This window comes from Oncorhynchus masou, chromosome 24 (genome assembly GCF_036934945.1).
Source record: "Oncorhynchus masou masou isolate Uvic2021 chromosome 24, UVic_Omas_1.1, whole genome shotgun sequence".
NCBI classification, from domain to species: domain Eukaryota; kingdom Metazoa; phylum Chordata; class Actinopteri; order Salmoniformes; family Salmonidae; genus Oncorhynchus; species Oncorhynchus masou.
Window position 1 is genome coordinate 102,154,718 of NC_088235.1, and position 23,913 is coordinate 102,178,630.

The 23,913-nt window shown below is 46.9% G+C and overlaps 1 protein-coding gene across 1 annotated transcript in view; it reads right to left on the reverse strand.

Moving 5' to 3' along the window:
• pde4ba (phosphodiesterase 4B, cAMP-specific a) overlaps positions 1-23,913 on the reverse strand; it is a 112,904-nt gene that overhangs the window by 69,163 nt on the left and 19,828 nt on the right. The window contains exons 2-5 of the mRNA XM_064935923.1: positions 23,153-23,347; positions 15,162-15,198; positions 14,967-15,037; positions 9,681-9,730 (exon numbers count right to left, since the gene is read on the reverse strand). Of these exons, the coding sequence (XP_064791995.1) occupies positions 9,681-9,730; positions 14,967-15,037; positions 15,162-15,198; positions 23,153-23,347 (353 nt within the window). The remainder of the gene's footprint in view (positions 1-9,680; positions 9,731-14,966; positions 15,038-15,161; positions 15,199-23,152; positions 23,348-23,913) is intronic.

Consider the following 23,913-nt stretch of genomic DNA (forward strand, 5'->3'; position numbering starts at 1 on the left):
ACAGGTTGCAGGTTGCAGCCTACAGTGAAAAGGCTATAACTCGCTTTACAGCTGTTTCCAGCCTAAAAACAGGGAAACAGGTTGCAGGTTGCAGCCTACAGTGAAAAGGCTATAACTTGCATTACAGCTGTTTCCAGCACAAAGGGAAACAGGTTGCAGCCTAAAGTGAAAAGGCTATAACTTGTTTTACACAGGGAAACAGGTTGCAGCCTACAGTGAAAAGGCTATAACTCGCTTTACAGCTGTTTCCAGCCTAAAAACAGGGAAACAGGTTGCAGGTTGCAGCCTACAGTGAAAAGGCTATAACTTGCATTACAGCTGTTTCCAGCACAAAGACAGGGAAACAGGTTGCAACCTACAGTGAAAAGGCTATAACTCGTTTTACAGCTGTTTCCAGCCCAAAGACAGGGAAACAGGTTGCAGGTTGCAGCCTACAGTGAAAAGGCTATAACTCGTTTTACAGCTGTTTCCAGCCCAAAGACAGGGAAACAGGTTGCAGGTTGCAGCCTACAGTGTGCGGAGGACTCTGTATGCAGCCTGGACCATCTCTGACGCCCTCTCATCAGTCCTTCCTTTCTCTCTCTTCCCTCAGTGACCTCTGTTGCATTCCTGCATACCAACACTGTGTTAGCAGCAGGGTCAGTCCAGGATGGGAGTATTAAGAAACAGTCATAAACTGCCTGATGATGAGTAACTCTTTATTCCCTGTCTGGTCGGGGATCAGGTCATTACATCCTGGGCATGTATTATAGGAACACTGGCACAGCTACAGAACAGGGCTTTGAGAACAATCACGCACGCACGCACACGCACGCACACACACACACGCACACACACACACGCGCGCACACACACACGCGCGCACCCAGATCTAAAAGAAAACAGCCATATGAAGTGTTATTTAAAAAGAGTCCAAACTTGATTGAATTCAGAGAAAGGTACTTATTCCACCGTAAGATATAAAGGGCCTTGAACACAAACAGACGGTTCTGAATATTACAAAACGACGACGACGACGATAGGGCAACACATTCTTATGCCTTAAATCTACTGCGTGCCGTGTTTAACTGGTTAAGTCAAGACTCAACACATAGGGTTTAATGTAAACCACATTAAGCCGTTATTCCAAGACGGTTCAGTGATTTCCTGGAGCTTTAAGACTGAAAGGGGCGAACACCAGATATGTGACTGATGCTCTAAGGGTCATCTGGGGATGGTCTTAGAGAAAGAGGAGCCTCGATAGGGGACAACCAAATGTATCAGGGGCTGTCTTTATCTTTACCTCTCTCCTGTTTTACTACACAGCTTACCTTAGCTCCAGACTTCACTCCATTCAATGACAGCTATTAGAAGAATGGGAGTGTTCCTAAGTGTTCCTGTTTGTGTGCCTGTGAGGAAAGTGTTGGGGAATCTGGATCTGAGAAAGACCACTTTGTTCTTTAAGGGTTGGCAGAACTTGGCAAGCCTGGCAAAGTCATCAAGCATGTTCAAGAGAGTCTCTGGCTCTCTTTATTGGACAAATGAATGTCTTATCCTGGGAACAGGCTTGTACTCTACGATGTATACGTGTGTGCATGCCTGTCCATGTGTCTAACTCTATTGCATAACACTCCTACATACTGTATGTAGAATCTTAATTTGAGCCAGTTTGCTACAGCAGGAAAATAATCCTGCAGCAACAGGACATTTGAATTATTAAGTGGATTATAATGAATGGACATTTTTTGGTGAAATTTCAAAGTGGAAATGATAAACTTCAGAAGCCTATAAAAACCTCAAATACAACAGGGTGATCAAATTAAGATCCTACATCACTTTAGCCATACGTAGACTAGGCTTTACATGCCAAAGCAAACACTACTCCTGAGCTTAGGTTTGAAATAGCACGTAGGGCCTCTCATTGGGAAAATGTCATGCTAGAGTCCTTCCTCATAGATAAATAGTCTAACAATGGACTTTACAATGGGACTTTCACCTAAAAGCCAGATTGTTAACACCTTTCTATAGAGCTGAATAGCCAAACACACAGTGTTTGAATGAAGCCTGTAGGTTCACAGGCCTGTTCACACACACGCGCACACACACATACACGCGCACGCACACAGTCACACAGGCTTTTTCCCACCCTGTGGTTCCTGTCGGAGGCAATTTCATCGCTGGGTCGACCTATCAGGAAGCCTGCTCCTACAAATCAAATCAAATGTTATTTGTCACATACACATGGTTAGCAGATGTTAATGCGAGTGTAGCGAAATGCTTGTGCTTCTAGTTCCGACAATGCAGTAATAACCAACAAGTAATCTAACTAACAATTCCAAAACTACTGTCTTATACACACAAGTGTAAGGGGATAAAGAATATGCACATAAAGATGGGCGGAGCAGTTGCCGTACCAGGCGGCGATACAGTCCGCCAGGATGCTCTCGATTGTGCATCTGTAGACGTTTGTGAGTGCTTTTGGTGACAAGCCGAATTTCTTCAGCCTCCTGAGGTTGAAGAGGCGCTGCTGCGCCTTCTTCACGATGCTGTCTGTGTGGGTGGACCAATTCAGTGTTTGTGATGTGTATGCCGAGGAATTTAAAACTTACTACCCTCTCCACTGCTGTTCCATCGATGTGGATAAGGGGTGTTCCCTCTGCTGTTTCCTCTGCTCCTACCTATGTGTTTTCCCGTTAACATAGTACAGCCAACGCAGAGGGAAAACATTTCCTCTACGACTCTAGAACTATGACAGAGCACTGATGCCTTCGTCATGTCTGACCATCACAACAACACAACAGCAACATTCCTGTGGTGTTAAATACCAGGCTGGTCAAAAGAAAAATCCCAAAATAAACAAACTCACAAGGTTCAGAGCCAGAGTGTGCTGCTTAGACCACTCAGCCAAGGCAGCTCACAGTTCTCTAGCAAGCAGGGAGAGTACTTGATGATACTTATTATTTTCTTACCTTCCCCAAACCATAGCCCCTAACCTTAACAACTCGGAATGAATACCTAAACTTAACACGTTGAGTAATTTCGGTTTTAACCCTGTAACCATGCGGAATTAACCCTGTAACCACACAGAATTAATGGGTCAAATTCTGAAGTGAAACTATGAGATCAGGTTGTGAAATACACAAGAATCCGTGAAGCGAGTGGACCTCCCCAATCTGTTCTGATTGTCATCAGTGATGATCTCTCTCCTCTCTCTCTCCTCCAACTCTCTCCTCTCTCTTCTCTTTCTCTCTTCTCTCTCTCTCTCTCTCTCCTCTAACTCTCTCCTCTCTCTCTTCTCTTTCTCTCTTATCTCTATTCTCTCTTTCTTCTCTCTCTCTCTCCTCTAACTCCCTTCTATCTCACTATCTCTCTTCTCTCTCTCTCCTCTATCTTTCTCCTCTAACTCTCTCCTCTCTCTCCTCCATCTCTCTTATCTCTCTCCTCTATCTCTCTTCTCTCTCTCATTTATCTCTCTTCCTTCTCTCTCTCCTCTCTCCTCTATCTCACTTCTCTCTTTCTTCTCTCGCTCCTCTAATTCTCTATCTCTCATCTCTCTCTCCTCTCTCTCTTCTCTAACTCTCTTCTCTCTTTATTCTCTCTCTCCTCTATCTCACTTCTAACTTTCTTCTCTCTCTCTCCTCTAAATCTCTTCTCTCTATCTCTCTTCTCTCTCCTCTAACTCTCTTCTTTCTCTCCTCTATCTCTCTTCTCTTGCTCACCTCTCTTTCTCTCCTCTTGCTCACCTCTCTCTCTCTCCTCTATCTCTCTTCTCTTGCTCTCCTCTCTCTCTCTCTCCTCTAACTCTGTTCTCTCTCTCTTCTTATCACTTCCTGTTTCTCCTCTATCTCTCTTCTCTTGCTCTCCTCTCTCTTCTCTCTTTCTCTCCTCTAACTCTGTTCTCTCTCTCCTCTTATCTCTTCCTGTTTCTCCTCTATCTCTCCTCTCTCTCCTCTATTTCTCTTTTTTCTCTCCTCTATCTCTCTTCTCTCTCTCTCCTTTCTCTCTCTTCTCTTGCTCTCCTCTATCTCTCTTTCTTCATCTCTCCCCTGTATCTGTCCATCATCATGGCCACTGTGAAAAACCGCATTGAGGTTTTTCCAATTACCTACCTGCCTTGCTGCTGTGGTGAACGCTAAATGGCACGTGCCACTCAGTGTGAGGGTGAGAAGTCATGACAATATCGGCCCTGTCACAATCACTGTGATAAGAACATCATGTCCTGATAACCTTATGGAGTCTGTGTTGGTTATTTCCATTTTGTACTATACAATATACACAACAACAGAATAGGCTATGTTGAGGCTTTATGCTGAGGCCTGACCCTAACATTAAGTGCAGCTCGTGCCATGATATTGTGTGAGCTGTGAGTGTGCAGGCCACAGACCAGTGTGTGAGTGTTTATCAGTGTTAAATCTGTGCATGTGTGTTTCTATCAAGGTGTTTATAAGATGTGGGCACAGAGACAATGGCCCCTTGTCTGTCTGCATCCCATTTATTCTCCAGTCCGCTGAAGGAGCAAACACACACAAAGCTACTGTTGCTTTGTCCAGCCAGTGGTCCAATAGTCACACACACACACACACACGCACGCACGCACGCACGCACGCACACACACACGCACACACACACGCACACACACACGCACACGCACACGCACACGCACACGCACACACACAGCTTCCCTGCCTGTCAGACACAAAAACACCTCCTGGGTTCCGTCCGTCTGTCCGTCGTGTTCCGTTACAACAGGGACAACAGGCCAATAACAGGATCAATCTGCTTCTCTCTTCCTGCCCTCCGTTTCCTCCCCTCTGCCGGACGAATAGAGAGGGGGAGCAGACGGAGGAAGGATGGGACAGGAAATCACTCTTTCCCTCTGTCTCATTGTCTCCAGTGTGACAGACAAAGAAAGGGTCTGGCAAGCCTTACATCACACACTGTCATAGAGGGGGGGCAGGGTTTGTGTGTGGAGGAGGGGTGGGGGGATACAGGTGGAAGAGTGGAGGTGACCTCTCAGAGCATGGGAATATGGTAAGATGGAAGTCAGGGTGGTGTAATGGCTCTGGTATCATTCAGAGTAGCTATGCAGTAGGTAACCAACAACACTGTCAACGCCTTCAGCTACAATATGTGGAAGTCTCATCAACTAACCTTGAGTTTAGATATAACCTAACCTAACCTGAGCAATTGAGGACAAGTGTATTATTGGAGGATTGGTTGAGTGGCTCTACCTGATCATTCACAAGGAGAAACCATGAAGGTAAAACACCTCCCATTAAAATCTACTTCATTCACAATTTTAGTGATGGGGAAAAAATCTTTACAGTTACATGTTAGGATATTATTTTTTTATGATATATTGTATTGTTTGGACAATATCGCAATATTATTTTTGTGCTAGTTGTCTGTACCTGCACCAAAACTCCAGTATTTTTCCTTTGTAGCTTGTTCTCCATCTGCTTTTTAAATAGGGAGCCAATTTGTTTTCAGCACTTTTATTTCCATGACTGATCAAAACTAGTTTTCTCATGACTCTCTTGTTCCTCTGCAGAAGACATACGGTGAGCAATATGTTCGGAACGCAATAAAATCACAGTATCGAATCACAATCGTGAGAATCACAATACATATCATATCGGCACCTAAGTATCATGCCAATATTGCATCGTCAGGTCGCTGGCAATTACCAGCCATAACCCTTTTCACGTAACCCTTCAACACTGCACTCAGTGAACCCTGTGATGTGAGGAGACTATGAACTAAAAGTACTGATAGAAAAGCACATGAAACCTCACAGTACCTAACTCAATAGGTCATAGTGATCGTCATAGCCTAGTCTGCTTATGGGAAACACACTCATTCTTCTCACACACACACACACATACTCATGCACCTGACGAGCACTCCCTCTTCAGAAAGGGGAAGTGGCGGTCTGTCCATCTGCGCTGACAGGAAGTCAACAAAAGCCACATGCAGGCGGGCTGACGTCAATCAGGGCCCCGGAGCTCTGTCACACAGGAACAGCTCTCTGCCCACAGACACACACACACACACACACACACACACACACACACACACACACACACACACACACACACACACACACACACACACACACACACACACACACACACACACACACACACACACACACACACATGCACAGGACCATACTCAAAAACATGTGCACACTGTGCACATACAGAAATACACTTGTAGGCCTACTCATACGGATGCACATAAACGCATGCATTGGCACACACACACAAACACACACACATGCACACACACACACACACACAGATGAATGACACACAAACACATCACGCACTTCCCCTTCTCTATTTAAATCTGCCCTTGTAATACAGTGTGTGTGTGTGTGTGTGTGTGTGTGTGTGTGTGTGTGTGTGTGTGTGTGTACTCCTCCGTCCTTGTAGTCTTTGTATTATAAGTCCAATGACTGAAACTGTTCTTAACAATGTGAGAGGAATGACAATGAGTCCCTGTTACTGTGTTATGGCCGTGTCTGTAGCAGCAGACTCAACAGAATCCCATTCTCCTTCATTATTTTTATTTCACCTTTATTTAACCAGGTAGGCCAGTTGAGAACAAGTTCTCGTTTACAACTGCGACCTGGCCAAGATAAAGCAAAGCAGTGTGACACAAACAACACAGAGTTACACATGGAATAAACAAACGTACAGTCAATAACACAATATAAAAGTATATTTACAGTGTGTTAAAAATGCGTTAAGATTAGGGAGGTAAGGCAATAAATAGGCCATAGTGGGGAAATATTGACAATTTAGCAATTAAACACTGGAGTGATAGATGTGCAGAAGATGAGTGTGCAAGTAGCGATACTGGGGTGCAAAGGAGCAAATAATAAATAACAGGTATTTGAGGTATTTGGGTGGGCTATTTACAGATGGGCCATGTACAGGTGCAATGATCAGTAAGCTGCTCTGACAGCTGATGGTTAAAGTTTGTGAGGGAGATATAAGTCTCTAGCTTCAGTGATTTTTGCAATTCGTTCCAGTCATTGGATGCAGTCTTTTGAAGACTTAAGAAAGGCAGGGCAGGATGGATATAGGTCTATAACAGTTTGGGTCTAGAGTGTCTCCCCCTTTGAAGAGGGGGATGACCGTGGCAGCTTTCCAATCTTTGAGGATCTCAGACGATACGAAAGAAAGGTTGAGCAGGCTAGTAATAGGCCGGAACAATTGTGCCGGATAATTTTAGAAAGAGAGTGTCCAGATTGTCTAGCCCGGCTTATTTGTAGGGGTCCAGATTTTGCAGCTCTTTCAGAACATCAGATATCTGGATTTGGGTCGTTTGACCACGGACATAATTACGGATGCAGGCAATGAGGCAGTGATCGCTGGGCAAGTTGGTCAGGATGATATCTATGAGTGTGCCCATGGTTACGGATTTAGGTATGTACCTGGTAGATTCCTTGATAATTTGTGTGAGATTGAGGGCATCTAATTTAGATTGTAAGACGGCCGGGGTGTTAAGCATATCCCAGTTTAGGTCACCAAACAGTATGAACTCTGAAGATAGATGGGGGGCAATCAATTCACATATAGTGTCCAGTGCACAGCTGGACAAGCAGCAACGGTGAGAGACTTATTTCTGGAAAGGTGGATTTTTAAAAGTAGAAGCTCGAACTTACCGAAACAGCAGTAGACAAGGCATATTGCCATTAGGGAGAGGCATGTGTAGCCGAGTGATCATAGTGTCCAATGAGCAGCTATAGATGAGTCAAGGAGCCGTTCGGTAGTCGCTACTATGCTAGGCGAGCTGGAGACATGGAGATTCAGAAAGCTAGCGGGCCGGGGCTAGCAGATGGGTCTTCGGTGAAATTAGAATGGAAAAGCCTGCTGAAACCACCTTGGACGATTACATCGGCAGACCAGTCGTGATGGAAGGCTGGGCTCTGTGTCGGCAATAAAGGGTCCAGGCCAATTGGCAAAAGAGGTATTGGAGCCCACGAATTAACTAGCTCTTCGGCCAGTCGGGAGATGGGCCTAGTTCAAGGCTAGCTCAAGGCTAACTGGTGCTTGCTTTGGGACAGAGGCATTAGCCAGCAGCAGCCACTCGGTTGCAGCTAGCTGGCTGCGATGATCCGGTGTAATAGTCCAGAGCTTAAGGCAGGAATCCGGTGATGTGGTAGAGAAAAATCAGTCCGGTATGCTCTGGGTTGATATCACGCTGTGCAGACTGACAGGTATTGGCCGAGCTGAAGCTGGCTGGTGTCCGAGCTAAAAGTGAAGACCACTAGCAGTGGATAACTGACTACTAGCTAGTAGCTAGTTAGCTGGTTAGCTTCTGATGGGGGTTCCGGTTTCAAAGTGTAAAAAATAGCAGATCCGTACCACATTGGGGAAGAAGGGTTGCAGGAAAGTATATTCAGTTCGTAGATGGAAAGTGAGATTCAAATATATACGAAATGTATACAAAAAAAACGAGGAAAACTACTATTTACACAGGACAAGACAAACACACGTCCGACTGCTACGCCATCTTGGATTATGATGCTAACAACTAATGAAAAGCCACACTTCTCCTGCTATGTTTAATCAACATTTTTCAGAGATCCTCTGTCTTGTCTTGCCAAGGGTGTGTGAGTGTGTTTGTGATTGTGTGTCTATGTGTGTGTGTGTGACAAACAGTCGTCTCGTTATGGCAGCCTGCCCTCCTGACACTATCATAGAAGCTCAAGGACACAGTCAGGAGTTCCCAGTCATGCACACATGTGTGTTTCTATCAAGGTGTTTATAAGATGTGGGCACAGAGACAATGGCCCCTTGTCTGTCTGTATCCCATTTCTTCTCCAGTCCGCTGAAGGAGCAAACACACACAAAGCTACGGTTGCTTTGTCCAGCCAGTGGTCCAATAGTCACACACACACACACACACACACACACACACACACACACACACACACACACACACACACACACACACACACACACACACACACACACACACACACACACACACACACACACACACACACACACACACACACACACACACATCATTGTCTCTACACCATTACAGCACAATGAGCAGGATTCACATGATGTTGTGTTTTCAGTGAGAAGTGAGAGGTTTCCTGGTACTCCCCCATCAGAGCAGTCAGACTAAAAACAGGCTTGGGGGTGGGGGTGTTGTTACTAACACTGATGACAGAGCCAGGGAAGACAGCCAACGCATACTGTATGAGCAAATGAGAGGGGAGAGAGGGATGAGGTGAGGTAGGAGTTGAGGGAGGGGATGAGGGAGGAGAAAAGGGAGGGGTGTGGGAGGGTGAGAGGTGTGGGGTAAGGGAGGGATTGAGGGTGTAGGTGAGGTCTCAGGGATCAAGTGTAGACAAGATAGCAAGAGAAGAGAGAGGAACAGACAGAGGAGGAGAGGGCAGGGAGCGGGACAGACGGAGGAGGAGAGAGACAGTAGGGAGAGATTGAGAGAGAGAGGGACAGACGGAGGAGGAGAGAGAAGAGAGAGGGACAGACATTGGAGGAGAGACACAGAAGGGAGAGATTGAAAGAGAAGAGATACCGAGAGAATGGTCTTGACATTGATACATTATCTTAAGATTTAAGCTTAGGAAAACATATGGAAAGGCAAACTAACATCCCTGTCTTTGGGACACCAGGTGCATTGCAGGAGAGAGTGATGCATTGTGTTCTTACCTGGCAGACAGACTCTTGTGATGGGAGGCTGAGTGGCCGCAGGGGACCTCCTGAGGAAACAGAGAACATAAGTATGGATATGAAATACATTTTGATAGGCCTAAGTCACATCGTAACATTCTGATATGGCCAACCACATCTGGTAAGACTATGAGATGAAAGACAGAGGAGAGGAGAGACAGAGGAGAGGAGAGACAGAGAGGGAGAGACAGAGAGGAGAGACAGAGTAGAGGAGAGACAGAGGAGAGGGGAGACAGAGAGGGGAGACAGAGAGGAGAGACAGAGGAGACAGAGAGGAGAACCAGAGGAGAGGAGAGACAGAGGAGAGGAGAGACAGAGAGGAGAGACAGAGGAGAGGAGAGACAGAGGAGAGGAGAGACAGAGGAGAGGAGAGACAGAAGAGAGGAGAGACAGAGGAGAGGGGTGAAAGAGAGGGGAGACAGAGGAGAGACAGAGAGGAGAGACAGAAGAGAGGAGAGACAGAGGAGAGGAGAGACAGGGGAGAGGAGAGACAGAGAAGAGATACAGAGAGGAGAGACAGAGGAGAGACAGAGGAGAGACAGAGGAGAGGAGAGACAGGAAAGACAGAGGAGAAGAGAGACAGAGGAGAGGAGAGACAGGAGAGGAGAGACAGAGGAGAGGAGAGATAGAGGAGAGGAGAGACAGAGAAGAGGAAGACAGACGAGAGGAGAGACAGAGAGGAGAAACAGATGAGAGGAGAGACAGAGGAGAGGAGAGACAGGGGAGAGGAGAGACAGAGAGGAGAGACAGATGAGAGGAGAGACAGAGGAGAGGAGAGACAGAGGAGAGGAGAGACAGAGGAGAGGAGAGACAGAGAGGAGAGACAGAGGAGATGAGAGACAGAGGAGAGGGGAGAAAGAGAGGGGAGACAGAGGAGAGACAGAGAGGAGAGACAGAAGAGAGGAGAGACAGAGGAGAGGAGATACAGGGGAGAGGAGAGACAGAAAAGAGATACAGAGAGGAGAGACAGAGGAGAGACAGAGGAGAGACAGAGAAGAGGAGAGACATGAGAGGAGAGAGAGGAGAGGAGAGACAGGAGAAGAGAGACGGGAGAGGAGAGACAGAGAGGCGAGACAGAGAGGAGAGACAGAGGAGAAGAGACAGAGAGGAGAACCAGAGGAGAGGAGAGACAGAGAGGAGAGACAGAGGAGTGGAGAGACAGAGGAGAGGAGAGACAGAGGAGATGAGAGACAGAGGAGAGGGGAGAAAGAGAGGGGAGACAGAGGAGAGACAGAGAGGAGAGACAGAAGAGAGGAGAGACAGAGGAGAGGAGATACAGGGGAGAGGAGAGACAGAGAAGAGATACAGAGAGGAGAGACAGAGGAGAGGAAAGACATGAGAGGAGAGAGAGGAGAGGAGAGACAGGAGAGGAGAGACGGGAGAGGAGAGACAGAGAGGCGAGACAGAGGAGAGACAGAGGAGAGGAAAGACAGGAGAGACAGAGGAGAAGAGAGACAGAGGAGAGGAGAGACAGGAGAGGAGAGACAGAGAAGAGGAAGACAGACGAGAGGAGAGACAGCGAGGAGAGACAGATGAGAGGAGAGACAGAGGAGAGGAGAGACAGAGGACAGACAGGGGAGAGGAGAGACAGAGAGGAGAGACAGATGAGAGGAGAGACAAAGGAGAGGAGAGACAGAGGAGAGACAGAGGAGAGGAGAGACAGAGGAGAGGAGAGACGGAGGAGAGGAAAGACAGAGAGGAGAGACAGAGGAGAGGAGAGACAGAAGAGGAAAGACAGAGGAGAGGAGAGACAGAGGAGAGACAGGGGAGAGGAGAGACAGAGGAGAGACAGAGGAGAGGAAAGACAGAGAGGAGAGGAAAGACAGAGGAGAGGAGAGACAGAGGAGAGACAGGGGAGAGGAGAGACAGAGGAGAGACAGAGGAGAGGAAAGACAGGAGAGACAGGGGAGAGGAGAGACAGAGGAGAGACAGGGGAGAGGAGAGACAGAGGAGAGACAGGGGAGAGGAGAAACAGGGGAGAGGAGAGACAGAGGAGAGGAAAGACAGAGGAGAGACAGGGGAGAGGAAAGACAGAGGAGAGACAGGGGAGAGGAGAGACAGAGGAGAGACAGGGGAGAGACAGGGGAGAGGAGAGAAAGAGGAGAGACAGGGGAGAGGAGAGACAGAGGAGAGACAGGGGAGAGGAGAGGAAAGACAGATGAGAGGAGAGACAGAGGAGAGGAGAAACAGAGAAGAGAGACAGATGAGAGGAGAGACAGAGGAGAGGAGAGACAGAGGAGAGACAGATGAGAGGAGAGACAGAGGAGAGGAGAAACAGAGAAGAGAGACAGAGGAGAGGAGATACAGAGGAGAGGAGAGACAGAGGAGAGGAAGGACCGAGAAGAGAGACAGAGGAGAGACAGAGGAGAGACAGAGAGGAGAGAGAGGAGAGGTAGACAGAGGAGAGGTAGACAGAGGAGAATAAGAATGAGGCCAACATGTCCGTGAGGATTACAGTGAGAAGAGGACGGGAAAGAGAGAGAGAGATTAAGAAAGGCAGCTGATAAATGAAGAATAAAAGGGGAATTGCTCTCAAAGCACACCTGCCTGATCTGATCTGTGTGTTTACGTGCGTGCATATATTTTTATTTAACTATGCAAGTCAGTTAAGAACAAATTCTTATTTACAATGATGGCCTAGGAACATTGGGTTAACTGCCTTGTTCAGGGGCAGAAGGACAGATTTTTGCCTCGTCAGCTCGGGATTTGATGGGTTACCGGACCAACACTCTAACCATGAGGCTACCTGCCGCTCCGTGCATGTGTGTGCATGCATGAAAGTGTGTTTGTCTACAAGAGTGTGTGTGCGCCTACAAGCATGCATGCATGCAAGTATGTGTGTCTGTGAGTGTTTGTGTGCATTCCAGCATTCCAACATGTATGCATGCAAGTATGTGTGTCTGTGAGTGTTTGTGTGCATTCCAGCATTCCAACATGTATGCATGCAAGTATGTGTGCCTGTGAGTGTTTGTGTGCATTCCAGCATTCCAACATGTATGCATGACATGTGTGCATGCAAGTATGTGTGTCTGAAAGTACAATGAGCAGAATCCCAGTGTGTGTTCCTGTGAGGGTGCGTTCATGATGTGTGTTTGTGTGAGAGCTGAATGTAGGTCAGGGAGACTTTGGTTTTCAATATGGCAGGCTATTCAACACAAGCTTTTTATGAACAGAGATTGTATTCCAGTATCTTTACTGCATGCTAGACTCCATTAGCAATACAGACTCCGTCAGGTGATATCTGAATGCAGGAGGAACGATGCCCTACATACAAATGCATACATAATACACATTTTCTGTTTTGTAATATTAGTCTGCAATATCAACTCAATGGAGAACCCACTCCAGGACCTTAAAATGCTTCTTACGAAGCCACTCCTTCGTTGCCCGGGCGGTGTGTTTGGGATCATTGTCATGCTGAAAGACCCAGCCACATTTCATCTTCAATGCCCTTGCTGATGGAAGGAGGTTTTCACTCAAAATCTCACGATACATGGCCCCATTCATTCTTTCCTTCACACGGATCAGTCGTCCTGGTCCCTTTGCAGAAAAACAGCCCCAAAGCATGATGTTTCCACCCCCATGCTTCACAGTAGGTATGGTGTTCTTTGGATGTAACTCAGCATTCTTTGTCCTCCAAACACGACGAGTTGAGTTTTTACCAAAAAGTTATATTTTGGTTTCATCTGACTATATGACATTCTCCCAATCTTCTTCTGGATCATCCAAATGCTCTCTAGCAAACTTCAGACGGGCCTGGACATGTACTGGCTTAAGCAGGGGGACACGTCTGGCACTGCAGGATTTGAGTCCCTGGCGGCATAGTGTGTTACTGATGGTAGGCTTTGTTACTTTGGTCACCGTTCTTGTGATCATTTTGACCCATGGGGTGAGATCTTGCATGGAGCCCCAGATCGAGGGAGATTATCAGTGGCCTTGTATGTCTTCCATTTCCTAATAATTGCTCCCACAGTTGATTTCTTCAAACCAAGCTGCTTACCTATTGCAGATTCAGTCTTCCCAGCCTGGTGCAGGTCTACAATTTTGTTTCTGGTGTCCGTTGACAGCTCTTTGGTCTTGGCCATAGTGGAGTCTGGAGTGTGACTGTTTGAGGTTGTGGACAGGTGTCTTTTATACTGATAACAAGTTCAAACAGGTGCCATTAATACAGCAGGTCTGTGAGAGCCAGAAATCTTGCTTGTTTGTAGGTGACCAAATACTTATTTTCCACCATAATTTGCAAATAAATTCCTTAAAAATGCTACAATGTGATTTTCTGGATTTTTTTCTCTCTTTTTGTCTGTCATAGTTGAAGTGTACCTATGATGAAAATTACAGGCCTCTCTCATCTTTTTAAGTGGGAGAACTTGCACAATTGGTGGCTGACTAAATACTTTTTTTGCCCCACTGTAGGAATGTGATTCATGCATTGCCTATAATGTGTGGATTATGTTTTAGACATTTCAGACAGGCTTATAACAAAAATATGACTTAACAAGCACAACATAATCATTTACATAAATGGCAGTTGAAATCAGGTTGAATTTACTCATATAAATGTACTTCCACCAATTAAAATGAGATTTAGTATTTTGTTTATTTGACTAAAATATGAATGATCTGTGTCTGTGATAAAGGGGTTGTTTTTCTCCCATCACCCCACAGCTAACCTGCTTAAAAAGAGTTCATACAGTGTCCTAATAGCTTGACGTAGTTAAAGTGTTTTCATGAGGAAAAAGAGAAAGCATGTGTTTAACATCCTGCTGTGCAGTGCACTACCTCTCGCCTGGCGTTAACATTACCCTTCGATAGAAAAACACAAGGAGCAGAAGGAATCTGGAGTGGAAACTTAAAATAATAAGACGGTGTTCTGAGTTCATGTGTTCTACAGCCTGAGGATGGCGGCGACTGAGAAGGGCAACATCTTACGAATCCCAACCCCACTTTGTCAAGCATTTCACAGTGAAGTCTATACCAGTTGTTGGGTGCGCATGTGACAAATACAATTTGATTTCATTTGATGATGCGTTGAACAGTGAACAAGTTTAAATGCAAAGAGAAAAGCTCCAATAAGACAAGGCCGAGAGTGGGTGGAATAGGTAGCAACTGCCCTCTTGTGGATTGAGATACAAACTACAACACATTTACAGCTGCTGTGTATTGTCCTCCACAGCAGACATGAGACTCATTTGTATATTTATTTATGCATAATTCATTAGGTAGTGTTCTTAATAAGTCAGAGAAACAATAACACCGGACACTTACTTGTTTGAAGCACATTGGACATTGGTCAGGACTGTGAAGTTATTTCTTACACTTCGGAGGCTTGCGAGGACCTGGACAGAAAGAGAACATGTTTAGCCATTACTTACACCAGCAAGTATGGAAAGACACAGATGTTCTGAATGTAGGGGTGTTAGCGACTGGGTTTAAGGACATGTGAGCTGGGATCATATTTACCTGAGCAAAAGGCGTTACTATCAGGTCATCACCATGTCTGTAAACACAAACAAAAACATGTCAACAACATATCCTGAACATCATTCAGAAAGCATTCCTAAGACTGTTAACAGTGTCATACACACGTCAGGTTTAATGGGCTCAACCCGTCCACTGTTTCAACACCAGGGGAAAGAACGTATCTTTAAACCACATCCAGGGAGGTAGTCATTTTGAAAGTATGTGTCAGTTATGAGTAACGAAGGTCCCAATTCCCTAAACTGTGCCTGTAGTTAAGCCTTTAAGGACAAACAGGAATCTTGTGACTGACCAACAGCCAAATTACCTCTACGTACCCCACAGACAAATGACCCCTACTGTACGTACCCCACAACCAAGTTAGCCCTACAGTGGTTCTCCCGTTAAAAGTTGCATCATACTCTGGTGTGGCGCAGCGGTCTAAGGCACTACAGACCCTGGTCCAATTCCAGGCTGTATCACAACCGGCAGTGAATGGGAGTCTGTCACGCCCTGACCATAGAGAGCCTTTTTATTCTCTATTTTGGTTAGGTCGGGGTGTGACTAGGGGGGGTGTTCCTATCTAGGTGTTCCTATCTATGTTGGCCTGGTATGGTTCCCAATCAGAGGCAGCTGTTTATCATTGTCTCTGATTGGGGATCATCTTTAGGCAGCCACTTCCCCACTGTGTTTTGTGGGATCTTGTTTTGACCAGTGCATGCTGTACCTCTTATGTTCGTTGTTGGTTTCCTTTTTGTTTTTGTAAGTTTAACAAAAATAAAGATGTGGAATTCAGAGCACGCTGCGCCTTGGTCCATCTCTACACACAACCGTGACAGAGTCCCATTGTCACGACTTCCACCGATGGTGGCTCCTCTCCCTGTTCGGGCGGCGCTCTGCGGTCGTCGTCGATGGTCTACTAGCTGCCTTTTTCCTTTTCTTGGTTATGTCTGTTTTGTGTTTCACCTGGTTTCATTTTGGTTAATTAGGGGGGGTATTTATCTCAACTATTCCTTTGGGTTTTTGTGCGGGATTGTTTTCGTTTGACTGTCAGTTAGTTTTGGGTTGCATTTTCTTTAGTTCATTTTTAACAGGTGGGTTTTCCATGGACTGTATCTGAGTGGGGTTTTGTGGCTACTGTTGTAGTCCGGTGTCCTGTTATTTTGAGCTAGTTTAGTATTACACCGTTTGGGGACAGCGATGGATCAGGTGTTGGCGAGAATGGAGAGATGGGAAAGGAGCGGCCTCCCTACCTCGTCTCCAGCCTACACCACCACCTTCTCCGGCGGCATCTGGCCCCAGCAGGATTCGGCTCGCTCTCCCGAGGGACTACGATGGGACGGCTGCCGGGTGTAAGGGATTCCTGCTCCAGCTGGAGCTTTACCTCGCGACCGTTCACCCGACTCCCTCGGGAGAGGAGAGTGTCAACGTCCTCGTCTCCTGCCTTTCGGGTAAAGCCCTGGAGTGGGCCAACGCGGTCTGGGAGGGCCCGGACTCGGCGAGGGACCATTACCCAGAGTTCCCCCGCCGCTTCCGGGCGGTGTTCGATCACCCACCAGAGGGCAAGGGCGGGTGAACGGCTGTTTCACTTAAGGCAGGAGACGAGGAGCGCACAGGATTTCGCGCTGGAGTTCCGGACTCTGGCCACCGGCACGGGGTGGAATGACAGGGCCCTGATGGACCATTATAGGTGTAACCTGCGGAAGGACGTCCACGGAGAGCTAGCCTGTCGTGACCCCACTCTCACTCTGGACCAGCTAATAGACATGTCCATCAGCTCGCGGGCGTCCCGATCAGGGTCTGTTCGTCCCACCTCCCAGCACTCCTGCTCTGACACCCATGGAGTTTGGGGGTGCTGCTGCTAGGGCCGGAGAAGGAGCCTCCTCCTGCACCAGTTGTGGTCGGAGAGGACACACTGCTGACCGGTGCTGGAGGAGCTCGTCTGGGAGTCGAGAGGGCATGCAGAGCACGGCTCGAACACTTCAGGTGAGTCAGCACCAGGCTCACCCAGAGCCCCCTGTATATGTATGTATTGATTTCCTTTTCTGAGTTTTCCCCACATTCCCAGCATAAGGCGCTAGTCGATTCAGGCGCAGCGGGGAGTTTTATGGACCGCGGGTTTGCACTTAAGTTAGGGATTCCCTAGGTTCAGGTGGACCAACCCTTCCCCGTGCACACCCTAGATAGTCGACCATTAGGGTCAGGGCTGATCAGGGAGGCCACGGTTCCACTGGACATGGTGACGCAGGGGGGTCATGAGGATTCTCCTGCGTTTCCAGTGGTGCTGGGAATTCCCTCGTTGGCTTATCACAATCCAAACATTTTGTGGAAACAGGGGGCTCTTAAGGGGTACTCAGATGAGTGCTCATGAAGGTGTGTGGGAGTTTCCATCGGTGCAACGACGGTGGAGAGTCCAGACCAAGTCTCCACTGTGCGCATCCCCCCCGAATATGCCAATTTGGCTATCACCTTCTGTAAAAAGAGAGCGACCCAATTACCAACACATCGACGAGGGGATTGTGCAATAAACCTCCAGGTAAACGCCGCACTTCCCAGGAGTCACGTGTATCCCTTGTCACAGGAGGAGAGGGTGGCTATGGAGCCCTCCACATCACCTGTCTCCTCGAGTTTCTTTTTTGTGAAGAAGGAGGGAGGTCTGTGTCCGTGCATTGACTATAGAGGTCTAAATTCCATCACAGTGGGGTTCAGTTACCCACTTCCTCCCATCTTCACGGTGGTGGAGTCATTCCAAGGAGCTCGCTTCTTCACAAAACTGGATCTTAGGAGCGCGTATAACTTGGTGCGAATCCGGGAGGGAGATGAGTGGAAAACCGCGTTTAGTACCACATCTGGCAATTATGAGTACCTCGTCATGCCGTATGGGTCGAAAAATGCTCCAGCCATTTTCCAATCCTTTGTTGATGAGATTCTCAGGGATTTGTACAGGCAGGGTGTAGTGGTTTACATCGATGACATACTGATCTATTCCGCCACACGCGCCGCGCGTGTGTCTCTTGTGCACAAGTTACTTGGGCGACAGTTGGAGCATGACCTGTACGTTTCTTTCCTAGGGTATCGCATTTCCACATCTGGGGTGGTGATGGAGTGTGACCGCATTGCGGCTGTGCGTAATTGGCTGACTCCGACCATGGTAAAGAAGGTGCAGCGGTTCTTAGGGTTTGCCAATTACTACCAGGGGTTTATCCTGAGTTTTGGGCAGGTGGCTGCTCCCACTGCTGAAGGGGGGGCCGGTGCATGCCGGTGCATTTGCGGTGGTCGACGGAGGCGGACAGAGCTTTTGGTCGTCTGAAGGCGTTGTTTACCGATGCTCCCGTATTGGCGCATCCAGACCCCTCTTTGGCATTCATGGTGGAGGTGGATGTGTCCGAGGCTGGTGTTGGAGCCGTGCTATTACAGTGCTCGGGCACACACCCGAAGCTTCGTCCCTGCACTTTCTTTTCGAGGTAGCTCAGTCCGGCGGAGCGAAACTATGAGGGAGTTGCTGGCTGTGGAAAAAGCTCTGAAGGTGTGGAGACATTGGCTTGAGGGGGCGAAACACTCTTTTCTCATCTGGACTGTAATCTGGAGTACATCCGGGTGGCGAGGAGACCGAATCCTCGCCAGGCAAGGTGGGCGATGTTTTTTTAAAACCAGATTTCGCTTCACTATCTCTTACAGACCAGGTTCCCTAACGCGAAGACCAACGCACTGTCCCGTCTCTATGATACCGAGGTGCGGCCCATCGATTCCACCCACATACTTTCGGCCTCTTGACTGGTGGCACCAGTGTTATGGGAGGTGGACACGGACATTGAGCGGGAGTCTCGGTTAGAACCTCCTCCACCACGGTGTCCAGTGGGTCAGAGGTATGATCCACTTGGTGTCCGTGATAGATTGATCAGGTGGGCCCACACGCTACCCTCCTCTGGTCATCCAGGGAACGAGAGGACAGTGCGGGCTCTTAGGATGAAGTACTGGTGGCCAACCTTGGCTAAGGATATGAGGGTTTATGTTTCCTCCTGTTTGGTGTGCGCTCAGTGTAAGGCTCCTAGACACCTGCCTAGAGGGAAGTTACAGCCCCTCCCCGTTCCACAGCGGCCTTGGTCACACCTGTCTGTGGACTATCTTACCGATCTTCCTCCGTCACAGGGGAACACTACGAACCTGGTCGTTGTGAATCGGTATTCTAAGTCTTGCCGTCTCCTCCCTTTGCCCGGTCTCCCTACGGCCTTACAAACTGCAGAGGCCCTGTTGACACGTCTTCCGGCACTAGGGGGTGCCTGAGGATATAGTTTCTGATCGGGGTCCACAGTTCACTCCCAGGGTTTGGAAGGTGTTCATGGAGTGTCTGGGGGTCTCGATCAGCCTGACCTCTGGTTTTTACCCTGAGAGTAATGGGCAGGTGGAAAGAGTGAACCAGGATGTGAGCAGGTTTCTGCGGTCGTATTGCCAGGACCGGCCTGGAGAGTGGGCGAGGTTCGTCCCATGGGCCGAGATGACCCAGATTTCACTTCGCCACTCCTCCACGGACCTGTCGCTGTTTCAGTGCGTGTTGGGTTAACAGCCGGTCCTGGTACCTTGGCATCAGAGTCAAACCGAGGATCCATCGGTGGAGGATTGGGTGCAGCGCTCAAAGGAGACCTGGAGAGCCGTCCAGGAATCCCTGAAACGGGCCGGTGAGCGACAGAAGGAGCGCTGCACTACGGTGGCAGTCAGAAGGAGTGCTGACTGCCACCGTAGTGAGGCCCCCATATTCGCACATGTGGGACAGGGTATGGCTCTCGACACGAAACCTGCCTCTCCGCCTGCCCTGCCGGAAGCTGGGTCTACGGTTTGTGGGGCCATTTAAAGTCCTGAGGAGAATAAACAAGGTGTGTTACAGGTTACAGCTCCCCTCTTACTATCGTTTTAACCCCTCATTTCATGTGTCTCTCCTCAGGCCGGTGGTAGCTGGTCCACTACAGGACTACAGGACGTTGAGGTGCGGGAGGTCCCCCTGGACATCGAGGGAGGTCTGGCATACACTGTACGGTCCATCCTGATCTCTAGACGTCGGGTGGGGTGCCTGCAGTACCTCGTGGATTGGAGGGGTACGGTCCGGAGGAGAGGTGCTGGGTGCCGATAGGGGACATCTTGGACCCACCACCTCCATCCTGATCACACCTCCATCCTGATCACTCTTTTGGTTTTGTCTGTTTTGTGTTTCACCTGGTTTCATTTTGGTTAATTAGGGGGGGTATTTATCTCGACATTTTCTTTGGGTTTTTGTGCGGGATTGTTTTCGTTTGACTGTCAGTTAGTTTTGGGTTGCGTTTTCTTTAGTTCATTTTTAACAGGTGGTTCTTCCCTGGACTGTGTCTGAATTTGGTTTTGTGGCTACTGTTGTCGTCTGGTGTCCTGTTATTTTGAGCTTGTTTACTAACACGCCCTTTTCCTTCGGAACTTGTTCCTCCTGTGCCTGACTCCACACCCACATCTCCTTGGGGAGATCTGACACCCATAGGGCGGCACACAATTGGCCCAACGTCGTCCAGGTTAGGGGAGGGTTTGCCCAGGGTAGACCACCATTGTAAATAAGAATTTGTTCTGAACTGACTTGCCTAGTTAAATAAATGTCAAATGAAAATAAATACTGCAGCACAGCACAGCTTGCAGGATGGTACAGCATGTTACAGCACATCACGTCATAGTATTTTATTGTCAGCCATTGTTCCCGTTAATTCTCATTGAAACCACCATTGGGCATCTTTGAGGGCGTCTTCATGAAGCTTGCTTACCCAAATTATCCTACAGAGGTCCACACGGACCAGACGTTTTGATTGCTATACCCTATCAGAGGTCCATGCAGACCACTTTAATAATGGGAATTGATGGGAAATGTTGTAAATATATCACTAGCCACTTTAAACAATGCTACCTTATATAATGTTACTTACCCTACATTATTCATCTCATATGCATACCTATATACTGTACTCTATATCATCGACTGCATCCTTATGTAATACATGTATCACTAGCCACTTTAACTATGCCACTTTGTTTACATACTCATCTCACATGTATATACTGTACTCGATACCATCTACTGTATCTTGCCTATGCTGCTCTGTACCATCACTCATTCATATATCCTTATGTACATATTCTTTATCCCCTTACACTGTGTATAAGACAGTAGATTAGGAATTGTTAGTTAGATTACTTGTTGGTTATTACTGCATTGTCGGAACTAGAAGCACAAGCATTTCGCTACACTCGCATTAACATCTGCTAACCATGTGTATGTGACAAATAAAATTTGATTTGATTTGATTTGACCATGTGTTTTGACTGCTATACCCTATCAGAGGTCCATGCAGACCAGATGTTTTGATTGTTATACCCTATCAGAGGTCAATGCAGACCAGGTGTTTTGATTGTTATACCCTATCAGAGGTCCATGCAGACCAGATGTTTTGACTGCTATACCCTATCAGAGGTCCATGCAGACCAGATGTTTTGATTGTTATACCCTATCAGAGGTCCATGCAGACCAGATGTTTTGACTGCTATACCCTATCAGAGGTCCATGCAGACCAGATGTTTTGATTGCTATACCCTATCAGAGGTCCATGCAGACCAGATGTTTTGACTGCTATACCCTATCAGAGGTCCATGCAGACCAGATATTTTGACTGCTATACCCTATCCTCCAGAGCAGAACAATTTAATGAGTTTCGTTGACATGAAGCAACTATAGCCTCAGCTACTATAGCACAGAGAAATACATCTTAAAACATGCTATTTTGTTCTTTTGAAATAAATTGTCTTAGTATCATGTTTGGTTGGCTACTCTTTGAGTCCCAGCTAATCTACTGTTAATATGCATACCGCGCAGCAGAGCTTCATGGAGCATGGAGGATGACATGCTCAGTAAGCTTTCATCTTTTATGATATTTATCTTAATGTAAGCCTACTGATAGTGTAAAATAAACGTATTTCAGTCAATTCTGAGACAGGTGGGTTCTAGGTTTTTATGGAAATGACATGGAGCTATCATTAGTATCATTAGTAGGCAAACATCCATTAAACATCCATAAATACATTTCAAGTCCCTAAAAATGTTCATTAACTTGGCAAGAGGCCTTTGTCCTGCTAATAGCCCATCATGGGTGGATGGCTTCTTTTGTATTCCAATGTATTGAATGAATATATTAATTCCAGTCATTTACCATTCTCATTCTCGGTGTGGAAACGTTTGTAGAGTTCACAACCTGCTACACTTGTGAAAACATGTTTTCAAAATGCCTCCAGCTCACATTGTAAAGTGTTGGGTGGCGCACTGATAGCCTGTAGCCTGTAACCTGAATGGTGAATGGGAGGCGCACTTCAATTACCAGTTGAAGAATAAAAATAGACACACAGGCCATTTAATTCCACTAAATTATGCAAATTATTCTATAGACCGATCAGCACAACGTTCAAATGTATTTACACCAAGAAATTGGAGCCAGAAATTCTGGGATTTTTGTAGGGTGAATTACTATGTGGATTATAATATATTTACATATTTGTAGGGTTGTTGCATTTGTCATTGTATCTGGGTGAGCTATTATGAGGGTTTCGGCTGGCTATTGCCCAATTTAATGGCTCATCAATGCGTGAACTGCTGTGACCAATGTCCATCACTACTGTTAGCAGAGAACTGTATTCTAAAAATAAAAACACAGCATCTACAGTGGTATAAATATATTATTGAATTCAATAAAAAACAAAAAAACTGTTTAAAAATGCATATGTTTAATAGGCTAATGTGCAGTGTGACAAAAATAAACAGGACAATGAGATGTTTACTGTACCCTACATAATAAACATAGTAAAGTGCCTAATTCATTCGATAAGGGAGAGGCTTGCTAAAAATTATGTCTGTTCTCTTTGGTCGCAATGTGTGTGAGAAAGAGTGTTTGTAAGTGAGTGCATGTGCACGTGCATGTGCGTGTGTGTTAACTTACAGTTCGGATGCGATGGAGGAGTTTCGGGACATGGACTTGGGCGAGAGTTCGTAGTCACTGTCTGAGCGGTAGAGGAAGGACTCTCTGCGCTGGTTGTGTCCAGGGAAGTTGGTGTGTAGGACCAGGCCTGACCCGGGAGACGCTGAAGGGTCCAATGGACTGCAGCTGGCTGATGGGCCATTCTCCACGTCAAAGCTGCAACACAATACATAGAAAACATCATGTTACGAACAAAGTTACTACATCATGGTCCTGCGAGGCTCATTCGGTAGAGCATGACGCTTGCAACGCCAAGGGTCGTGGGTTTGATTCCTGCTGGGACCACCAGTACATCAAATGTATGCACACATGACTGTACTGTAAGTCACTTTGGATAAAATAGTTCATTGGCATTTATTATTATCATTCTATATATGGTATTACTTTCCAACTACAGGCCAGAACCAAACAGAAGCCTGGGCTTCTACTTTGGTCCCTGTATATACAACCAACTGACACTACAAATGACGTTCCTATGGGAAATAAAAGTTGTTCTAATTCTCGTTCCTCTAATTTCAGGTCTGCAGAAAATTCTAAACTAGATTATGAAGATGGTCTGGAATGGCAACTTTCCATCATTGGTTTGCATTGTGTCAACAGAGACAGATACCATATGAATTAGAATGTGCCTTGTAAAAACACAAGTTGCTGTATCATACCAAACAATGACATTACTGTTCATGTGAGTACTCTGTGACAACAAGATTCATGTGAGTACTTTG